This window comes from Somniosus microcephalus, chromosome 21 (assembly GCF_052327205.1).
Source record: "Somniosus microcephalus isolate GS21.2 chromosome 21, FLI_Smic_1.0, whole genome shotgun sequence".
Lineage (NCBI taxonomy): Eukaryota > Metazoa > Chordata > Chondrichthyes > Squaliformes > Somniosidae > Somniosus > Somniosus microcephalus.
The window spans coordinates 50,344,615-50,366,002 of NC_141007.1; the positions used below are offsets into that span (position 1 = coordinate 50,344,615).

The 21,388-nt window shown below is 47.2% G+C and overlaps 1 protein-coding gene across 3 annotated transcripts in view; it reads left to right on the top strand.

Moving 5' to 3' along the window:
* The window catches only part of ccdc57 (coiled-coil domain containing 57), a 179,256-nt gene that overhangs the window by 98,610 nt on the left and 59,258 nt on the right, over nucleotides 1-21,388 (top strand). For all 3 annotated transcript variants that reach the window (XM_085963583.1, XM_085963585.1, XM_085963584.1), the window contains exons 8-10: nucleotides 8,807-8,965; nucleotides 17,039-17,201; nucleotides 20,474-20,608. In XM_085963583.1, coding sequence (XP_085819709.1) covers nucleotides 8,807-8,965; nucleotides 17,039-17,201; nucleotides 20,474-20,608 — 457 coding nt within the window. The remainder of the gene's footprint in view (nucleotides 1-8,806; nucleotides 8,966-17,038; nucleotides 17,202-20,473; nucleotides 20,609-21,388) is intronic.

Sequence of the window (21,388 nt, forward strand, 5' to 3'; positions counted from 1 at the left end):
AAGGAGGTGCGAGCGGGGTACGATGGCCGTCTTGGCGCACAAAGACAAACTTGGCCTTTGACAGCTCCCCAGGGATGTTGGAAGAAGGCAAACCGTGCTGCGAGGTCGGAACTGGGCGGAAACACTGAGCCGCATCCCGATGGGCCTCTCGCTGACTGGCTGCAGACCATAGCTGCGTAGGGGATGGCAGGAACTCGCCCGGAACTCGAAGTGGCTGACCGTAAACCATTTCCGCGGCCGACGACTGTAGATCCTCCTTCGGCGCCGTGCGCAGTCCTAGCATCACCCACGGCAGTTTATCGACCCATGCTGCATCCAGAAGGCTGGCCCTGAGTGACGCCTTCAATGAACGGTGGAACCACTCGCACAAGCCGTTCGATTGCGGGTGATAAGCAATAGTGCAATGTAGTTTAGTGCCCAATACTGAGGCTACCTCATTCCATAGTTCCGACGAAAATTGTGGCCCGCGATCGGACGAAATATCCGCAGGGACACCAAACCGGGTTACCCATGATGAGATGAAGGCTCGCGCGACATCCGCAGAGGTGGTGGACGTCAGGGGAACCACCTCCGGCCACCTCGTGGTGCGATCCACCATTGTCAGAAGGTGCATAAAACCACGGGACGGTGGAAGTGGGCCCACTAGGTCAACGTGAATGTGGTCGAAACGCCGCTCCGGTACCTCGAAGGTGGCCAGAGGGGCCCTGACGTGCCATTGCACCTTGGCCCGTTGACAAACCACACAAGTGTTCGCTCAGTCGTGGACGTCTTTGCGTATTCCTCTCCATACGAATTTGGAGACTAGCAGCTTCTGCGACGCCCACACTCCAGGATGTGACAGCCCGTGTATGGCGTCGAAAACGCCTTGGCGCCAGGTGGACGGCACAATCGGACGGGGTGCACCCAACGAAACGTTGCAGAGTAGAGTGGTACCTGCCGCATGGAACGGTACATCTCTCGGCTGGAGGCACGGTGGCATAGTGGTTAGCACTGTTGCCTCACCGCGCCAGGGACCCGGGTTCGAATCCGGCCTCTGGTGACTGTCTGTGTGGAGTTTGCACATTCTCCCCGTGTTTGCGTGGGTTTTCTCCGGGTGCTCCGGTTTCCTCCCACAGTCCAAAGATGTGCGGGTTAGGTTGATTGGCTATGATAAATTGACCCTTAGTGTTAGGGGGATTAAATACGTGGGGTTACGGGGATAGGGTGGGATATGTGTTGGTGTAGGGGTTACGGGGATCAGGTGGGATATGTGTCGGTGCAGGCTCGATGGGCCGAAATGGCCTCTATCTGCACTGTGGGGTTTCTGTGATTCTGTGATTCTGAGGCTGGCGGGGACAGAACGAAAGGCCTGAGTCTCCTGGTCGGCTGCCATTCTTGCAAAGCCAATGCCTAATTGAACGGCCTGGACGGCGGCGCGGGAGAGGCAATCAGCGACGATGTTGTCCTTGCCGGCCACGTGCCTGACGTTGGTGGTGAACTCGGAGATGTAAGTCAGCTGCCGTTGTTGCCGAGCCGATCACGGTTCTGCTGTCTTGGTCATCGCGAACGTCAAGGGTTTGTGGTCAACAAACGCAGTGAAGCGGCGCCCTTCGAGGAGGAATCGGAAGTGGCGGATGGCCAAAAACAAAGCTAACAGCTCCCTGTCGAAAGTACTGTACCGACGTTCGTGCCGTTGCAGCTGGCAGCTAAAAAATGCCAGAGGCTGCCATGCGCCATCGACCCATTGCTCCTGGACGGCCCCCACAGCGTAATCCGACGCGTCCGTCGTGAGGGCGTTGATAGCTCCTGGCAGGTGATGTGCCAACACCGTCGCGTTCGCGAGCACGGTCTTCGTATCCTCGAAGGCACGACCCATTTCTTGCGACCAAACCACGGGCTCATTTCCCGTCTTGCCCCTGAGGGCCTCGTAGAGCAGCCGCATGAGCTGTGCGGCCCTGGGGACGAACCGGTGGTAAAAATTAACCATCCCCAGGAACTCCTGTAAGGCTTTCACGGATTGCGGCTTCGGGAACGCCGTGATCGCTTCCACCTTAGCTCGAAGCGGTGTTGCCCCTGCGGAAGTTATGCGGTGGCCTAGAAAATCGAGCTGCGCCATGCCGAAACGACATTTGTCCGGGTTCACAATGAGGCCATGCTGCTGAAGCTGTTGAAAGAGGACACGGAGATGCTTGAGGTGTTCATCCTTTGTGGTGCTAGCAATCAGAATGTCATCCAAGTAGACGAACAAAAAATCGTGGTCCTGCAGAACTGAGTCCATAAGGCGCTGGAACGCCTGCGCCACGTTTTTAAGCCCAAAGGGCATGCGGAGGAATTCAAAAAGTCCAAAAGGGGTGATGACCGCCGTCTTTTCGACATCCTGGGGGTGCACTGGGACCTGAAGGTACCCACGGACGAGGTCGACCTTTGAGAATATTGACTTCCCCGCCAAATGCGCAGAGAAATCTTGTATGTGGGGGATGGGGTAACGGTCGGGCGTCGTTATCTCATTGAGGCGATGATAGTCGCCACAGGGCCGCCATCCCCCGCCGGGCTTTGGGACGATGTGGAGCGGTGAAGACCAGGGACTACTGGACCGGCGAATAATCCCCAGCTTCTCCATCGCGGCGAACTCTGCCTTCGCTGCCGCGAGCTTGCTGGGCTCCAAACGCCGCGCCCTGGCGTAGACGGGAGAGCCGGTTGTCGAAATATGATGCTCCACCCGATGCTTGGCGGTCGAAGCTGAAAAGGTGGGCTTTGTCAGCTCGGGGAAGTTGTCGGGAGGTGGCCGCGCGCAGGAGACCGAGTGCAGCGCAGCCGTGCTGTGCGCACCTGAAATACTGTCGAGCGCGGCGGCGTGAACGAGGCGTCGATTTTTCACATCCACCAACAGGCCGTTGGCGCCTAAAAAGTCGGCGCCCAAGAGGGCCTGCGAAATTTGAGCGGTGACGAAATCCCAGGTAAAGCGCTGGCCACCGAAATAGACTTGCACCCGTCATTTCCCGCAAGTGCGGATCGTGCCCCCGTTGGCAGCTTGGAGGGGGGGACCCCGTCCGCCGGACCGAAGGTCGAGGACCGAGGCAGGAAGTATGCTGCACTGTGCCCCCGTGTCACACAGAAAACGACGGCCCGAGATGGAGTCGGTTAAATACATGAGATTCCCGGAGTCGCCGATCGCCATCGTGGCCGCGGGGGACGCACCGGATCCGGTGTTCTTGACTCGCGGCGGTCTGTTCGACGGTCTGGGCACGAAACTACATGGTGGTCAGCAGCAGCGGGCCTTCGGGCCGAAACGAGTGTGGTAGTAACAGTAATCGGCCGTCGGAGGCGCCGGGGCTGGGGCCGGGCCCCTTGGGGCGGGGCGTTGCGCGACGGCACAGTATTGTTGCCGAACCGCGTAAATTTTATCCGCCTCTTCGGCGAGCGCGATGCAGTCCCCGGTGTCCGATCTGGTGAGGGCTGCCTGGACGTGTTCGGGCAGCTGCGTAAGGAACAGCTCGCGGAACAGGAAACATGGGGGTTCGGACCCCAGGAGCGTCAGCATGTGGCTCATTAGTTCCGAGGGTTTGGAGTCACCTAACCCTGGTAGTGTCAGTAAGCGGCGAGCGTGCTCCGCCTTGGTAAGGCCAAATGCCTGCAGCAGCCGAGTCTTGATGGTTACATACTTGTCAGCACTCGGGGGGTTCTCCAGAAGGCTGATGATCCTCGACGCCGTCGAGCTATCGAGGGCGGAGACCACATACAAATATCAGGTCTGGTCCTGCACGATGTTGCGGAGTTCAAACTGCGCCTCGGCCTGCACAAACCAGGAGGCCGCCTGTTGTTCCCAGAATTGGGGGAGCTTCAAGGCCACAGCGTTGGCCTCCATCACTGGCCTGCGTTCTGTGTCCACCGCAGCTCCAACAACACTCGAAGCTCGACACCATCCAGGACAAAGCAGCCCGCTTGATTGGCACCCCATCCACCACCTTAAACATTCACTCCCTCCACCACCGGAGTACTGTGGCTGCAGTGTGTACCATCTACAAAATGCACTGCAGCAACTCGCCAAGGCTTCTTCAGCAACACCTCCCAAACACGCGACCTCTTCCTCTTAGAAGGACAAGGGCAGCAGGCACGTGGGAACACCACCACCTCCAAGTTCCCCTCCAAGTCACACACCATCCTGACTTAGAAGTATATCGCCGATCCTTCATCGTTGTTGGGTCAAAATCCTGGAACTCCCTCCCTAACAGCACTGTGGGAGTACCTTCACCACACGGACTGCAGCGGTTCAAAAAGGCGGCTCACCACCATCTACTCAAGGGCAATTAGAGGTGGGCAATAAATGCCTTGCCAGCGACGCCCACATCCCATAAAATGAATTAAAAAAAATTCATGGTTAATGTTGGTTCGATATTTGACTTTGAGAGCCATCATAGCCAAGCCTGCTCACTTCCTCGCCTGAGGTCCATTCTCATGCACTTCCAGCATGGTTTGCTGGTTGGTAGTCATGAGCAATGTTCCCACTAAGCTGTGCAGCTGCACAGCGGTCTGGAGATCCCGCACATTCTGCTCACCGGCTTTTACATTGAAGAAGCCGCGCACAGGCGAAAATTTGAATGAGCCGCGCAGCCAGTTAAAGGGTCCACGGAGGGAAGAAAAAAATTAGAGGTAACTTTGGTCATGATAGGGAACTTTGGGTGATTTTCCCCTCCCTAACCCATAAGCATGCAGACCAATTGTAAAGCCTCTACCACCATCCTGGCTGAGAACAACTAACTCGGCACAGATTGGGGATCAAGTCTGGTTCCCTTCCAATCGATATGGCTGAACGACTCGCTGGATAAATTCACTGACCCATCGAAGCAGCCATTAAGATGTTTTCAGCAACCTTACCTGCTTGTTGTTCCATTCTGCATTGTAGAAAACCATGAATTGGTACAGCAGTTGCTTTCCTCTGTTGTTGACAGTTAGACAGCATTACTGTTCCCACATGGTTTAATAACTTGTTTTAGTGGTCGTTTCACCATGTTTTTTGTGATTTATTTAGCTTTGTGTAACAGAATTTTCCAAAAGCAAATTTTTCCCGAATGCTGTATGGCCTTTATGCAATGGTTCATTTGGTTGAAATGTTTTTTTTTAAAGACTTTAGTGAGTGTATAGTAGCAGCACCAGAACTGTGTGCTGGCATAATGCTGGTCCCTAAACAAAGAAAAGGAACAAAAAGCTCATCCCTCCAGGTGGCTCCACCATATTTATCCAACGTGACACTTTGCCCCATACTCATTTAGGACCTTAAATGTGAATCCTGTAGCCTACACGAGGGGTATCACCACATCCATTTAGCCCATGGAATCTGTTGAACATTTTGAGTGAGAAACCAAAAAAATTTGGAATCATGTCAAGGACCTAGTGCTGGGAAACCTATTTGATCAAGTGACCAATTTGCTCAGGAAGCTCTGATAGGTTAGAAAAAGGAGTTTTACTTTGTTAGCCCAAAGTGTCAATCGAAATCCTGGAACTAAACCAGCTGAATAAACTTCACAAAAAGAAATTCAAACTGCTCTTTGTCTCAAATAATCTAGGCAGTCTGTCAAGAGGAGCAGCTAGCTGCCTTCAAGCAGCTTTGTTGATGCTTACTTTCAAATCGCCTTTGGACAACAGAATCAAATGCTCCTGGGGTTCTAATTTCAGGGAAAGATCTACCAGTAGAGCTTTCATTTGGACCTACATCTGTCCTTACAGTTTTCAGAAAATGCTTGCTTGTTGTTGCAGGCCATTCATAGCTGCAATGTTTCACATTGGCTTAAAAGAGCAGTTTGTCTGAAGGCTGCTTGAGGAGCAAAACATGTTTTCTCTATCTTTCAGGGTCTTGGTTTGCTCATGGGTTTTTGGTCTGATGGCAGTCATTTTGGTGATACCAGATAGAATAGTTGTTGAGACCTCTGCTGCTTAATTTCTTCTCCTAGTTGTCTTCAAATGAATCACTCCAATTCTTAATATCTCTGTTAATGTGAGAATAGATTGAGCTACAGCTCAGGAGATGTGATGGTCCCAGGGACAATGATCAAGCTGAAGCTCGTACTTCATTCTTTAATGTCAGATGTATCTCTGACAGATTAGGGGAGAGGGGACTGGAGCTCTTGTGCAAGTATCTGGACTTCATGGGTCTACATGGTATAAACTGACTCAAACATTGAACTCTAAATTTAAACCTAATAAACTTTTAGGGAGGAAAATTGGGTTGCTTTACGCCTTCCGTTAGCGCCCCTAACAGAACGCAAAGCACCTAGCGCCCAGGCGCAGCGCCACTAACGTCTCCCACGAAATTCAGCGGGAGGTTAACGGCGGCGGTAGCACCCCACGGTGCTGCGCCTCTACCGATGACGTCATCGTCGTGTGCAGCGCCCAGGCCGCAAACTTCGGTCGCGCCCCCTGACCGACCACTGGACGATATGTCCGACAGGGTCAGGGTGGTGTTATTGCGGCCACGGCGGTGCTAATTAAAGGGCAGGTGCCAGGCGGCCTTTTTTTTGGGCCGCCTGCCAGCACCTGCCCCCTCCCGCTTCTTCATGCGGGGTGCCAGCCGCGATATGTCAGCCCGGCACTCCTCTTGAGTGGGCTGTTTTCCCGGCACCCCGCTCCCCAGTGGTCCAGCAGGGCCCCAGTGCGCACTGCTCTAGGCCCCTCCCCTTTAATCAGGGGAGGGTGCCCTGTAATACCGCAGTGCTACGTGCCGACATGCGTGGCGCTGTTGCATGTAGTGCCGCGATATTGAATGGTAGCGCCCCAGGAAGGAAGGGGAACGCTTCCAGTAGCGCCCTGCCTCCTGCTTGGGGCGCTACCACTCAACTTAGAGCGCAGGGATGCTAACTTTTTCGGGGCTCTAAAAGTAGCGCCCCGGTGAAGTTAGCACCCCAAAGGAGGCGCGACCAACTTTTTCCTTCTTCGGCTCCAATTCAAAACTAAGTGCATTTATGGATGCACAACCCCATAATAATCCTTTACATCAGCAAATGTAACTTTCAAATCTTTGTTGTAATTTTCTCCTAAATGATTGAGTGGGCTTAACACCGATGACCGATGTGAGTTAATGTGTACTTTTAAAAAAAAAACTCAGAGGGAGAATGTGACTGTAATACTGATCAATGTTCTTCAGTTGTTTTATGCCACACCTCGTAGTGCAGACCATCCCCTTTGATTGTCAAGCCAAATTCAGATCCAGCAGGCTTTTTGAAAGCTTGGTTATTGAACAGCAGGCTCCTACTTTGATGGACCCATAGTCAAGTAAGTTACTGTCCAATCTTGTACGTGAAGAATGGCCATTTTAGTGAGGTACCAGCAGACTGTTGCCACCTATGAGATAGTACTCCAGTGTGATTCACAATATTAAATACCGGGGGCGGGGAGGTGGACGAGAGAATTATAGAGAGAAAAAAAACTAAGGGTTAGACATATAAAATAAATATGGAAATTTCTAGATGTGTCTGAGTCTGAGATGCAGCAAATGTATGCACATGTGGTGTATACAGGATTTTATGTATGGATTATAAAGTCTTGTTCCGATAAATCCATAGTTCTGCAGACTGCATAAGAAAATCCTTCACTTTTGCTGCTTTATGGTCACATGTTCACCTGCCCTTTTTGAAATGGTGTCAAAAATACCCATCCACAATGGCTCAGAAAATTAATGCAACATAGTGTCTTCCTGAGCCATTATGACCAGCAGGTCCCAATTTCAGTTCCATTTCTGTGCAGAGGTAGCTAACCGCAGCTGAGGTGGTTTTCGGAGCACCACAGTTATCCTGTGTGTGCCTGGGCTCGGGAGGAGAAACATTAGATAGTATTCCCACATTCTGATCACTATCCAGTAACCACTGTGGAAAAGTGTGGGTGTGTGAATGACAGATGAGGACTGGGTGTAGATCTTGAAAAGACTCCAGATCAGGCTCACATGAAGAATGGCCACTTGATTGTTGGTGCCTGTGGAACCCTACCAGTACGTTGTTGTCTTAAGAAGAGACAAAGGAAGTTTTTTTAAAAATTAGTTCCGATCCATTTATCACTGACTTCTTGAATCCGTTGCCTTGGATACTTCATGTATGGCTTACTGCCAAATCCTTTGCTTTTAACTTGATGCTGTCAAACACAACAGCCAAGCATTCTTAAAAGAAGAAAATTGTTTTGTGAGTTTCTGGAAATTCTTTCAGAAAGGACTTGATGTAATTTTTGACCAATTTGTATTAAACACAAGAGACTGAAATAAAAATTAAAAGAAAAATTATTTTCTGTTAAGAGTGTCCTCCTATGATTAGATAATTACGCAAATTCTATACTACCCACTGAAATGTCAATTTGAGTTGGGAGCCATTGATTGTAACTTGGAAAATTAACTTTTGCAAGTACAAAAAGGAGTTTTCTGAAACCTCTTTGTCAATTGTGACTTTGAATACAGAGCTATACAGAGAACAGACTGACAGATGGAATAATTGTTTAGATTGCTAAGCAGGCTGTTGAACAACAGAACTGTCCCGTTATTAATATATATCACAGCTGTTACTGCAGGATGAAGTAGAATAGAAAGAGCACTCATTTATCTCCATGAAGTTGGGCCTGTTTCTAAGTGCACTTTTTAAATCGAGCTAAGACTGGGACAAAACAGTTTTCAGAAAATTGTCCTATGCTACTGTAATTGTTTGGAGTTGCTGCTGAGTGGGCACAGTGGCATATTTAATAATGCAGCACAATGCAGCTGCTTCAGCTTGCAGTGGCTTGAAGAGGGGTCATTTATTTTATTTTGTAACAAGCCTGCAGAATTTTCATATTTTTTTGTCCTCTGTTTTTCTAGGTTATGTGGGGAGCTTTCAACAGTGAAGATTGGCTGGGATGGTCACATAGTGCAGACCTCCAAGGAGACCGTTGCTAAGGACGTGCAAATTAAAATGTTGCAGGACCAGGATTCAAAGCTGAGAGCTGAATTAGCAAGACACAAGGAGGATGTGGAAAAGTAAGCTGCATTGTAGTTCAGCTGAGAAATGGCACATTATGCTCACTTGAAAAGATGCAGATCAATCATTGTTAAGTTATTTTTTTGGAATAAGGCCTGGAGTTTCTTAAAACACCTTGGGATTGGAATTTCTATTCCGTTAGGATGTAAACTTAAACTCTGATTTTCTTAAGTACGTGCTTGGTGGCCCAGAAGCTCAAACAGTAGGAGTATTTAGAGTCTCAAAATTCAGCTCACCTGTCTTTTTTAAGAGCTCTTGATGAATCTGCAAGATTGAGTGCCTCAGGGAGGTAAGGTATTGCATCACAAGATCTGGGAAAACATTCCTTCATTTACACCCTTGCTAGCAGTTATGGAATGACTCTGCAGTGCGAGAAAGTCTACAACTGAGAACAGCCTGCCGTGAACTGAATGTATAATCTAGAGTGGCACCACTGGGGAGAATGAATGTGTAGGGGGAGGGAGAGAACTAGCTCTTCAACTCGTCTTTGCTGTATTCCCACCTTAGGTACATTTAAAAAAATATATTTTACACTGTACATAATGTATAATACTTAATACCTGTATAATATTTACTAATCAATCCCCTGTGAGATTGTAGATGGGGAATTAAGATCAAGCATAGTCTTGAAGTAAGATCACAAGGAATAACTGGGTGAGAGCACGCAGGCATACTTCAGTCCCCATTTTAAAGTTGTGTATTCCATTCTTATTTTAATGTATGACTATGATTTATTGTTAAATAGTAAAACAGCAATTTGAGAAGCAAAGAAGTAGAGTTAGTTGGAACCTTAGAGTTTCTCTCCAGTATGAGCTAGAAAGTGCACAACTGAAATGGTACAGTGCCAGCATTGGCAGGAGAGTGTCATTACAGCATGACAAGTTTACATAGACCGTTTCCATTCTAAATTTGGACATCAGAATTTATAATGGAAAAAGTTGACAAAGAAAATGTGCGTGGATGTAAGATTTTAAATATCTTACTAGTCGATTGCCTGGGACAGGCTTCTTCGACAGCACCTCCCAAACCCGCGACCTCTACTACCTAGAAGGACAAGGGCAGCAGGCGCATGGGAACACCACCACCTCCAAGTTCCCCTCCAAGTCACACACCATCCTGACTTGGAAATATATCACCGTTCCTTCAACGTCGCTGGGTCAAAATCCTGGAACTCCCTACCTAACTGCACTGTGGGAGTACCTTCACCACACGGACTGCAGCGGTTCAAGAAGGCGGCTCACCAGCACCTTCTCAAGGACAGTTAGGGATGGGCAATAAATGCTGGCCTTGCCAGCGACGCCCACATCCCAAGAATGAATAAAAAAATACTTTGCATACAGGATGTTGAAACCAAGTGTAGGAGGACGGGTTAATAGCTGGACCAATGCTCGCAGACTTCATTCAGTCCCCACTTTCAAATCATCCATTCTCTCCTTATTTTTATATTTTGATTCTAAATTTCTGTGTCCATATTTTTAATGAAAAGTGCCTATGTAAATTAATCACTCTATAATTGTACCCTTCTGTCAGTGGTGGTACTGTAGAATGGAAATAGTTGACAGGAAGTGTGCACAGACACAAATGAGGGGCGGGGGAGAAGAAAGGGGTTGGGGGGGGGGTGGAGAGGAAAGGGAGGTGAAGAGGAAGAAGAAGGGGGTCTTGCATGGTGCTGACCTTGCTGTAAAACTTGTCATGCTGCTCGCCTGGTGGAGGGGGGTGGGGGGGCGGTGGTAATATGCTAGCAATGATGATCAGTGGGGGAGTGGGGCAGGTACTGGCTGTGGTAATTGTTGTGTATGTACCTTTAAGAGAATAACTGGTCTCAGACTGCAGTACCGGCAGTGACCACCCCTGTATAAAAGGCGCTAGAGAGCCTCTGTTTTGTTAGATTCGTTTATGCCTTTCACCAGTAAAGTTCTGTTTGTTTCTCTCCTGCTAGTCCGTGTCTCAATCATTCACGGACTTAACACTGGCGACGAGGTAGAAAAGAACTTACCTGCAACTCAGCAGCAGCTCCGACGACGTGTTGAAGGTCAGAGCCAGAAGAAAGAAAAAAAAAAATAGGCCATTGAAACTCAAGAAAAGGGCGTCGACCGTCAATCATCGATTTCAAAACTTGCAGGAGAGACTGTCCAGAGCCAGGCTAGGTTCCTCGGTCCGTGGTTTCCCAGCTAATCGGGCTGGTGGCAGGTAGTGCTCTGATCCTTCCTGGGCTGCAACGGGGCCGGGCAGCGAGTCGGGAAGCAAGGAGAGAGAGAGAGCGGGTGGAGCATACAGGGCGCGGCCGGTGTTTCGAAGCTGGGCAGCGTTCGGACCTCAGAAGAGGGAGGGAAGTGTCCCAGAGGGTCTGTTCCACGACGGGAAGATAATAAAAGAAAACGAATTAATATTTAACGCGCAGGAAACCGTGGAAAGCAGCGCTAACAACAGCGGGGAAGAAGGAAAAGTGCGGGAGGCGCCATTTTGTTAAATCGGAGAAGGCAAAGCGCGGGAAGCGCCATTTTAGATTTGCAAGACGCCGAAGACTGGCTGTATCACTGCTTTTGATAATACATTAGAGGACTGGACCACGTATGTGGAAAGAGTAGAGTTATATTTCGAGGCAAACGATATAGCGGAGGGGAAAAAGGCATCGGTATTGTTAAACTTAATGGGCGCTAGAACGTACGGCCTATTGCGGGACCTGATTACTCCAGCCAAACCGAAGGCGAAGAGTTTTAACGAAATTGTTGCTGTTCTACAGGAGCACTTAAACCCTGCACCGCTGTTGATAGCAGAAAGATTTAAATTCCACAGGAGAACTCAGCACAAAGATGAGAGCAATGCTGAGTATCTTACGGAACTACGCAAGCTATCAAAGCACTGCCAGTTCGGAGCAGGACTGGCAGATACCCTACGGGACAAATTTGTCTGTGGACTCCTGAGTGAAGGAACACAGAAGAAGGTACTCGCAGAAAAAGAGCTGACGCTAGATAAGGCTTTCAGCGTGGCAATATCGTATGAAGCAGCAGCCAGGGGAGCTGCAGAAATTCAACAAAAACCACAGGAATACGGCACCCACGAAATGACACGGGGATTTGCAAAATGTTATCGCTGCGGCAGAACTAACCATGACCAGAAGGACTGCTGGTCCAAAGACAAAATATGCAGACAATGCGGAAAGATTGGACACATTGCACGAGTTTGTAGGTCTGGGAAGAAGACCAGCGACAACAAAAAGGCTACTAAGGAACCGTACAAGAAAGTACAAAAGATGACGGACAGTAGTTCCGAAGACCAGATGAGCGATAGTGAATCCGGAAACAGAAGACTAAGCTGTCTCAAACTTCACAATGTAATCGCAAAAGAGGATCACCGAACCATTTGGGTCACTCTCACGATAGCAGGGTCCCAAGTTAAAATGGAATTGGATACAGGATCAGCGCTAACCGTCATGAATCAACGAGACTACGAGCGGCTATTTTCACACATACCCTTGAGAGAGACATCCATCGTCTTGACGACGTATACAGGGCAAAAAGTATACCCCAGAGGAAAAATAAGGGTGCCTGTCGAATACAATGGCAAGAAAATACGGAAATTGTATCTCTACATACTGCCAAATGGTGGACCACCATTATTGGGACGGGAATGGATCAGGAAGATAAACTTAGATTGGCATTCCATTCATGCAATGACGGTGGACGGTAAAAAAGATGAAAACGTCACTCCTGGACGATTGTCAACAATCTTAGCTAACGCCAAAGAGGTATTTCAACAAGAACTGGGCACGCTTAAAGGCGTAACCGCCTCGATAAAAACAGAAGAGAATGCAGTTCCCAAGTTTTTCAAAGCGAGACCGGTACCATATGCAATTCGCCCAGCCGTCGAGGCAGAGCTGGAGAATCTGGAGAAGGCGGGCGTGTTGTCTAAGGTCAACTGGAGCGAGTGGGCGACACCCATCGTTCCTGTCATGAAGAAAACGTTAACCAATAAGTCCGGAGAGCCAAGGAAGATTCGCATCTGTGGGGATTTCAAGGTGACGGTGAACCCTGTCCTTCGCACAGTACAATATCGTCTTCCAAGGATAGAAGACATCTTCGCCTCGCTGTCTGGAGGGAAGCGTTTTACAAAAATTGACCTAGCACAAGCATATTTGCAGATGGAGGTTGAAGAATCCTCTAGGAAGTATCTCACGATAAACACTCACAAAGGTCTTTACCAGTATCATCGATTGGTATTCGGAGTAGCATCGGCTCCGGCGATATGGCAAAGAGCGATGGAACAAGTCCTGCAAGGGATTCCGGGGACTCAGTGTTACTTGGACGACATCCTTGTAACAGGTGAAGATGACAGTGAACACCTTAACAACCTAGAACAGGTGCTCACTAGACTATGGGAACATGGGCTGCGAGCCAACCGCCCCAAGTGCGAATTTTTTAAGAAACAGATATCGTATTGTGGCCACGTGATTGATGAAGAGGGGTTACATAAGTCCCCTGACAAAATTGAAGCGGTTGTTAAGGCCCCAGCGCCTGAAAATGTGTCACAGCTGAGGTCATTCCTCGGGTTGGTGAATTACTATCATAAGTTTTTGCCGAATTTGTCGACAATTCTGCACCCACTGAATGCCCTGCTACGAACGGGGGTAGCATGGAAATGGAGCGATGATTGTAAGCGTGCTTTTCAGAAGAGTAAGGACTTAATCACTTCAAAGGAAGTATTGGCTCACTACAACCCAGCACTGCCAATCAGGCTGGCGTGTGATGCGTCTCCCTACGGCATTGGGGCGGTACTCTCGCATAAATTCCTTGATGGTTCGGAGAGGCCGATAGCTTTTGCGTCACGCTCGTTAACTTCTGCCGAGCGTAACTACGCCCAGATTAACAGAGAGGCCCTCAGCCTAGTGTGGGGGGTGAAGAAGTTCAATCACTATCTGCACGGTTAAAAATTTACTCTACTAACCGATCATCAACCTCTTGTCTCCATTTCCAACCCTCAGAAGGGCGTACCGATAATGACAGTACAACAGCTGCAGAGATGGTCCCTTTTCCTAGGGGCACACCAATATGACATCAAGTACAAAGGAACTAAACAGCATGGAAATGCTGATGGATTATCACGTCTACCGTTGCCGACGGTGGAAGAAGAAGACCTTGCAGTGGACCCAATGGAGTTATTCCACTCGACCATAGTCGAATGTCTCCCTGTGACGAATGCAAACATAGAAAAGGAAACACGGAACGACCCGACACTATCACGGGTCTATGATTTAACGGTGAAGGGATGGCCAGCACATGGCGAACCACTGCTGCCAGCATTCTCGCCGAGAAGAGAACAGCTGTCAGTGTGCAGAGGAACCTTGATGTGTGGATCCAGAGTAGTAATTCCACCTAAGTTGACGGATAGAGTGCTCAATGAGCTTCATGAGGGTCATCTGGGTGGGGTAAAAATGAAGAGCTTAGCCAGAGCGTTTGTGTGGTGGCCGGGAATCGATAGAGAAATCAAAGAGATGACCAAGAGCTGTGCAGGATGCCAGAAGGTCCAAAACGCCCCACCACAAGCTCCTCTGCATCCATGGGAGTGGCCCTCATCTCCATGGCAAAGGGTGCACATTGATTTTGCTGGTCCCTTCATGGACTCGATGTTTTTAATTGCGGTGGATGCACATTCAAAGTGGCCAGAGGTAATAAAAATGTCCTCAACCAGCACGGAAAAAACTATCACAGTTTTACGAACCATATTCACCAGGAATGGGCTGCCTGAACAGATTTGCTCTGACAATGGACCACAGATTGTGTCTGAAGAGTTCCGGAGGTTCTTAAAGAACAATGGTGTTAAGCATTACACAACTGCCCCATATCATCCAGCCACTAATGGATTGGCCGAGAGGTTTGTCCAAACATTCAAGAAGGCTATCAAGGCAATGTGTAATGAAGATATACCCCTACAACACAAGGTGGACAACTTCTTGTTTGCCTACCGGAATGCGACACATGCGGTTACCAACCAAACTCCAGCCATGATGTTCTTCAATCGAAGACTACGATGCCGCTTGGATTTGGTTAAGCCAAACGTCCGAAGAGATGTGGAGAACAGGCAGTTTCAGAATATGAATGAAAGGCCGACCAGGAGTTTTAAGATAGGTCAACCAGTTTTGGCCCGGGACTACCGCACTGAGAAATGGCAGCCAGGAACGATTTGTACACGACAAGGACCTCTCATGTATACCGTGGACGTTGGGGAGAGCATTGTAAGACGACATGCTGACCAGATTCTAGAGTCACTGGAAAACGTCAACTCCACACCACGATCTGATACACCTGGTAATGAAATCGACGTTCCAATTGCAGCTACCGTAGACCCGGTAATATTGGAAGCAGATGAACCAAACAATGACATTGATTCCGACTCAACATTGCCAGAAGAACCTGATACCCCAAAGAGGCGTTATCCAGACAGAATCGGGAAGTCTCCTCAAAGACTGAACTTATAATTGCTTAAACTTAACCAATGTATCTAGCAACAGTAATTGTGATTGTAATTCGTTATCATTAGTTGTTAAATGAATGTTATGTACTGTTTATCTAAAAGGGGAGGAATTGTTGTGTATATACCTTTAAGAGAATAACTGGTCTCCGACTGCAGTACCGGCAGTGACCACCCCTGTATAAAAGGCGCTGGAGAGCCTCTGTTTTGTTAGATTCGTTTATGCCTTTCACCAGTAAAGTTCTGTTTGTTTCTCTCCTGCTAGTCCGTGTCTCAATCATTCACGGACTTAACAGCACTCACTGAGGGGAGGGGAATAATGACCGTGCAGATGGAAGAGAAGTGTTGAAGCTCAATGAGGGAGGGGGGAATAGCCTTGCAGGTCAATACGGGTCTGAATATTGATCATGCTGCTAAATGTGGGGCTGGGGGTTACAGAAATTCTCCAGGGCGGTGGTCAAAGAGGTGGTTTTTAAGGAGGAACTTAAAGGACCAGAGGGAGGTAGAGGCAGAAGGGTTTAGGGTGGAAATTCCAGAGCTTGACTATTTCCAATCAACTGCTCTAAACCTGTCTGACCTGTAGCCAATACTTCAGCGGGTTATCCAAGCAGATTTCAGTCAGGACAGAGGACGATGTCAGGGATGCATACATACCTTCGCTCCAGGCTATGACTAGGGGGTTCTGAACATGAACATGTCTATCATTTTCTCACCCTCCCCGTCCTACTCTTCTTCACCGTCTTGTTTTCCTCTCCCATCCTGCTCCCCATCCACCTACCCCAGTGCCTCCATGTTCCTCATCTCTCCCCACTCCCTCCTCTGCATCCATCCTTCTCCCCACCCATCTCTTGCCTCTCGTCTACATCCTCCCTCCTCCCCCACCTAGTTCCGGTTATCCCACCATCTTCTAATCTTGCTTGACCTAAATACTATAGAACAACTTATAATCAGCATTCCAGTGGCGGCTTTAATATATAAAAACATCCCAAGGAAATTCACAGAGGCTTAAGGGAAATGGACACCATGACTAAAAAAGAAAGATTAGGAGGGGTGACCAAAAGCGTGGTCAAAGAGGTGGTTTTTAAGGAGGAACTTAAAGGACCAGAGGGAGGTGAAGGCAGAAGGGTTTAGGGTGGAAATTCCAGAGCGTGCGACCCAGACAGCTGAAAGTATGGTCGCCAGTGATAGGGTAAAGAGAGGGGAATATGCGCAAGAGGCTCGAGTCAGAGGAACGGAGAGTTTAAGGACGGGTTGTAGGGCTGAAGAAAGTTGCAGAGATACGGGGAGGCATGGCCATTAAGGGACTTAAACATGAGGATGAAATTTTTTAATTTAAGGCATGTGGGATTAGGAGCCAAAGTAAGTTGGCACGGGCAAGGGTGAAGGACAAGCCGTGCTTGGTACATCTTGCAACAGGTTTCAAGATAATTCTACTTGTGCAGTTCTGATGATATCAGATATTCGCTATTGGCAGCAGATCCCCTGAGATTGAATTACTGTTCCACATTCAGGGCTAGCCATCAATCACAGTCTTCAAAAGGTTAATGGATAATTCTTTTGCAAAAGTTATTATTCCTCTCATACTGAAACTGTTCTGGATTTAGATATAAACAGCAACTTGTCCGAGCAGTAGAGAGAGAGCGAGGTCTGGAGCAAATGAAAGTACAGGGAGAGTTGGACTGGCAACGACGCTGTGAGGAGATAGAAAGAAGTCAGTACCTAAAATCAGAAGATCTTATTCAAAGCCTGAGCCAAGCCAGAGACCAGGTGAGTCACAGAAAATGGAATTCACTAGACCAGTTTTTCAGACCAGACCTCCATTTCAACATCCCATTTTGAAGTATTTGAGCCCATTCCCCCAGATTATTGTTTTTGGGATGTCTGGCGTAAGTGTCGGCTCCAATTTATATGGTTGGGTGTCGATCCATAAACGTTGCAAACAATACCATTACGAACTAAATTAACTGGATTAAAATATATGTGAGTTTCTTTTGGAAATTTTCACATTTGGTTGATTCATTGTTTACAATTTTTGCTGCAATATATACTGATAGTTTGTTGTCATGGGTGTACATATTTTGAAAGCTTTGTGTGTACATTTAATTTTCTTGCTCATTTTTCTCTCCTCTCCCTTCCTGATGGATCCTAGACGGATGGGATTCTCTAGTTCCTTGCAAAAGTAGTTATTCATATATAAGCCCTGATGGTGAGATTTGGCAGATTATTTAATGGGAAGGCTTCACAGAAGAGCCCAATGCTGACCGTTCTCACCTGACGTCTGTGTGCACAATCTTCCAGCAGAGGCTACTTGATAACAATTAGGATCTGAACCCTGGCTAATTTTCCCCTTCACAATCCAGAGACTTGAGTATTGACCCTATCTCTGCCCTGGTTGAGGTCAGTCAACTCTGCATATACTGGGGATTGAATCTGAGATCCTCCTATTCACTGGCTCAACTAATCACTGAATAAACACATTGAGCTATCAAGGGAGCAAGTAAGTATTAACAAGACAAAACATTTTGTCCAGGGTTCAACCTATAATTGTCTAGTGGTGGTGTTTGTTTATGCTTGGTTTAGATTGTTTTCTCTTGTGCATCAAGTGGATTATTGCCACTTGTACATCTCCCCTTTTGCACCACACTATTTTCCTCTTTCCGCAAGGATAAGGAAACGTGGTTATAGTGAAATCTTGAAATGGTGTTGCTGCACGGGCTGCCAGAGAAGGCCCAGGAGATGAGGCCTTGTCTGACTCGCACATGATACGTGTTTACCCTCGTGCATGTCTGTCAGCTCAGCGGGGGAATACACCTCTTTGCTATGAGGAGGAAGTATTGTGCTAGGCTGTGTCCTGTGAAGCCTTGCCTCGAGTAAGCAGACACGTCGGAAATGGGACTAATTTTGTAGGACTTGTGACCTAGTAGCTTCCTGCACCGCTGTCCAGAATCATTGAATGTAGAACATACTGTACTCAGAATGCTCAAGCAAGTGCACCCTCCTGGCACAAGCCCCTCCACTGTAGATTAGCTATCAAGGGATAGAATTTGTGGAATTTGTTTAGTGTGCAGAACATTTGAAATATGATAAAAACAAAAAATGCTGGAAATACTCAGCAGATCAGGCAGCATCTGTAGAGTTAAAAACAGAGTTAACGTTTCAGGTCGATGACCCTTCGTCAGAACGTTCTGATGAAAGGCCATCGACCTGAAACGTTAACTCTGTTTCTATCTCTACAGACGCTGCCTGACCTGCTGAGCATTTCCAGCATTTTCTGTTTTTATTTCAGATTTCCAGCATCTGTAGTATTTTGCTTTTGTATTTGAAATATGATGTTGAGTTGACCAGTCAGCATTCTACTGCAAGATCCCTGTTCCTCCTCCGTTATCCGGTGTTCTGAGTCTCATTCCCAAGATTCCTTTAAGCTTTCTGTGTTGTCTGTTGACGAGGAAACAAATATGGCGCAGTAGTTGGAGGCATGTCTGTGAATATCTTTTAGGTTATGGCACTGTTGTAGAGATGATGAGAGGTTAATTGGCATTGAAGTTTACCGATTAGTTTTTGGTCCTGGACATGGCGCTTTATTGAGAGGTAGTGGAAAATGTTATGTTGAGCGAAATGGAATTTGTCTGCGAGCTGCTGGAAAGTTGTAATTGTACCCTTGCAGAGGAGTCGGCCTAATTTGGTAATATTCTCCTGCCAGTTTCTGGATCCACTTGTGAGTGTTCATGCAGCAGACTGGAGAGACAGTGGACAGACATGAGCAGTTTGAGCAAAGTAGAGGCCTCTCACCACTGTTGTTATTTGTGCTACAATGAATGGTTCTGGATGCCTGTTTTTGTATTTGGGAGACATTATGTGACTAATTAGCAAGGGAAGTTTCAAGAGGTGGTTCTGTAATATCAAAACACCGTGAGTCTGCCAGCTTCAGTTGCAATATATTTAACCAGTTTTCATATGAGTTACTTAGATTAGAGAAGTATTTTTTATGGTTGTTTTTGTGGGGCCCTTCATGATCTGTATGGCCCAGCTACTCACCATATCAATTCACAAACAAGGAAATCAACACTTGTATCCATAGCTAAACTTGCAACAGCTACAGACATAGCTATTGAGTAACTTTTGAATATGAGCCAAAATGTTCTGTGGTGCAATAAGTGGGTTGGCTGCTCAACTCATAGTTGTTTTATGCAGATTATCAGATATATCTGTTGCTTTAAAAAGTACAAGAAAGAGTAGGAGTCTTTTTTTTAAGAAAATGTATGAACTGTGAGGCAGAATGGTCATGAAAAGGGAGCTGAAGTTGCGTGGCTCGCCCTATTTCAATTGTATAGCTCTGAATGATTATGGGAAAAACATTGATGCAAATTGCGAAGATATCCATAGATTGGGACATTCCATTTTTTTTTCTGCTGGTATTTTTTCCTTCCCCTGATAATTCTAATAGATACGTAAAACCTATGGCCATGCCATATGGTTAGAAGTGTTGATCTCCTGGTTTGAGTCAGCAAATTTATCCAGTGAGCAGCTGAGTTGTGCAGACCAGGACGGTCCCAGGTTCAATTCTTGCACTGTGCTGAGTTAACTGATTCGGCTGGGTGGCAGTAGGAATACCACATGGGCTTTTGCACTCCAGGGACAGGGAGGGTAAATTCGCTAGGATTGCCTTCCTGATTGCTATCCAGTGACACCTCCTGGAAGTGTGCTTATGTACACATCTGGTGAGGAGAGGATTGAGCTTGGCTGGGATATCCATCATGGTTTAACGGAATGACTATTGGCCACTTGGATGAGGTACCTTTGTGAAACCAGCACCTTTGGAACTCAACCCCAGTAAGAAGGTAAGACCTTCAGGAGAAGATGGGAAGAAGACGCATTTAAAAATTGGCAAGAAAAATCATTTTTAAGGTAAATCAGACCAGCTGCTAAGTATTACTGCAGTAAAGGATAACTCCTGGGTGATTTTATCATTCTTTAGATCTTGATCCAGCTTCTTCAGCAAGTTTTTGAAAGCAATTGTCTGGCCATGTGATTTTCTGTAGGTTACAGCGGAACTACAAGAAAAGGGGCGTGAACTACAGGAGGTGGAGACGTTAGTCCAAGCATTGACCCTAGAAAGAGACCGAGCAATAGCTGCACTGCAGAAGCATGGTGTTTTTCCAGAGCGGGATTCACAGGTGAAAATTATTTATTATTATTATTATACTTTCCCACTGTCATCTGCTTCCTTCCCCACTCTCCTTTTTTTTAAAAAGGGCAACACTATATCAAGCTTTGCCTTTGATATTGAAACTTCTGGAGTGCTTTCTCCAAAGCAGGATGCTGCTTTAACGTGAGTTGTCAAAGTTGGCAAGGCTCTCCATCATGATAAAGATCCTGACAAAGCTCACATGAGAGGAGCAGATTTTCATGCAAGGCTCCTCACACCAGCCTGATTCCAGATCATTTGCTTCAGAGCTAGTTCTAATTTAATATTGGAGTAAATTAATTCATACCATGCACATACTTTACCCTGTTTAAAATTGTACGGATTGTTTAAAGTATTTGGTTTCCCAGTACCAAATCCCTGCACTTTATTGATCACAGAATTCACACACAATATTTCACAGGAACTAGGCAAATTGTTGTGAGCTTAATTATTTGAAATTTAGATTAAAAATTCTCACTTTTACTACTTTTATGATGGCAGAAAAATTCAAATGGAAAATTTATACTGGGCTATTAAAAATAAGTATCTTATACTTGGATTTTCCATTCTCCGCAGTGCTACCAAGTGAAGGGGTTCAGCAGAGGTCAGGTGTTTTATGACCTGGAAGGAGGGAAGATAGGAGAAAGGTTCCCCTGGATCACTGATACCCATGCACCTCCAGTTTCAGAGTAAGATAGGTGAAGGAGCAGGTCCGCTCCTATCATGGCCAGATAATGTGCAGGGAAACTTAAGAATGCGGGAAAAAGCT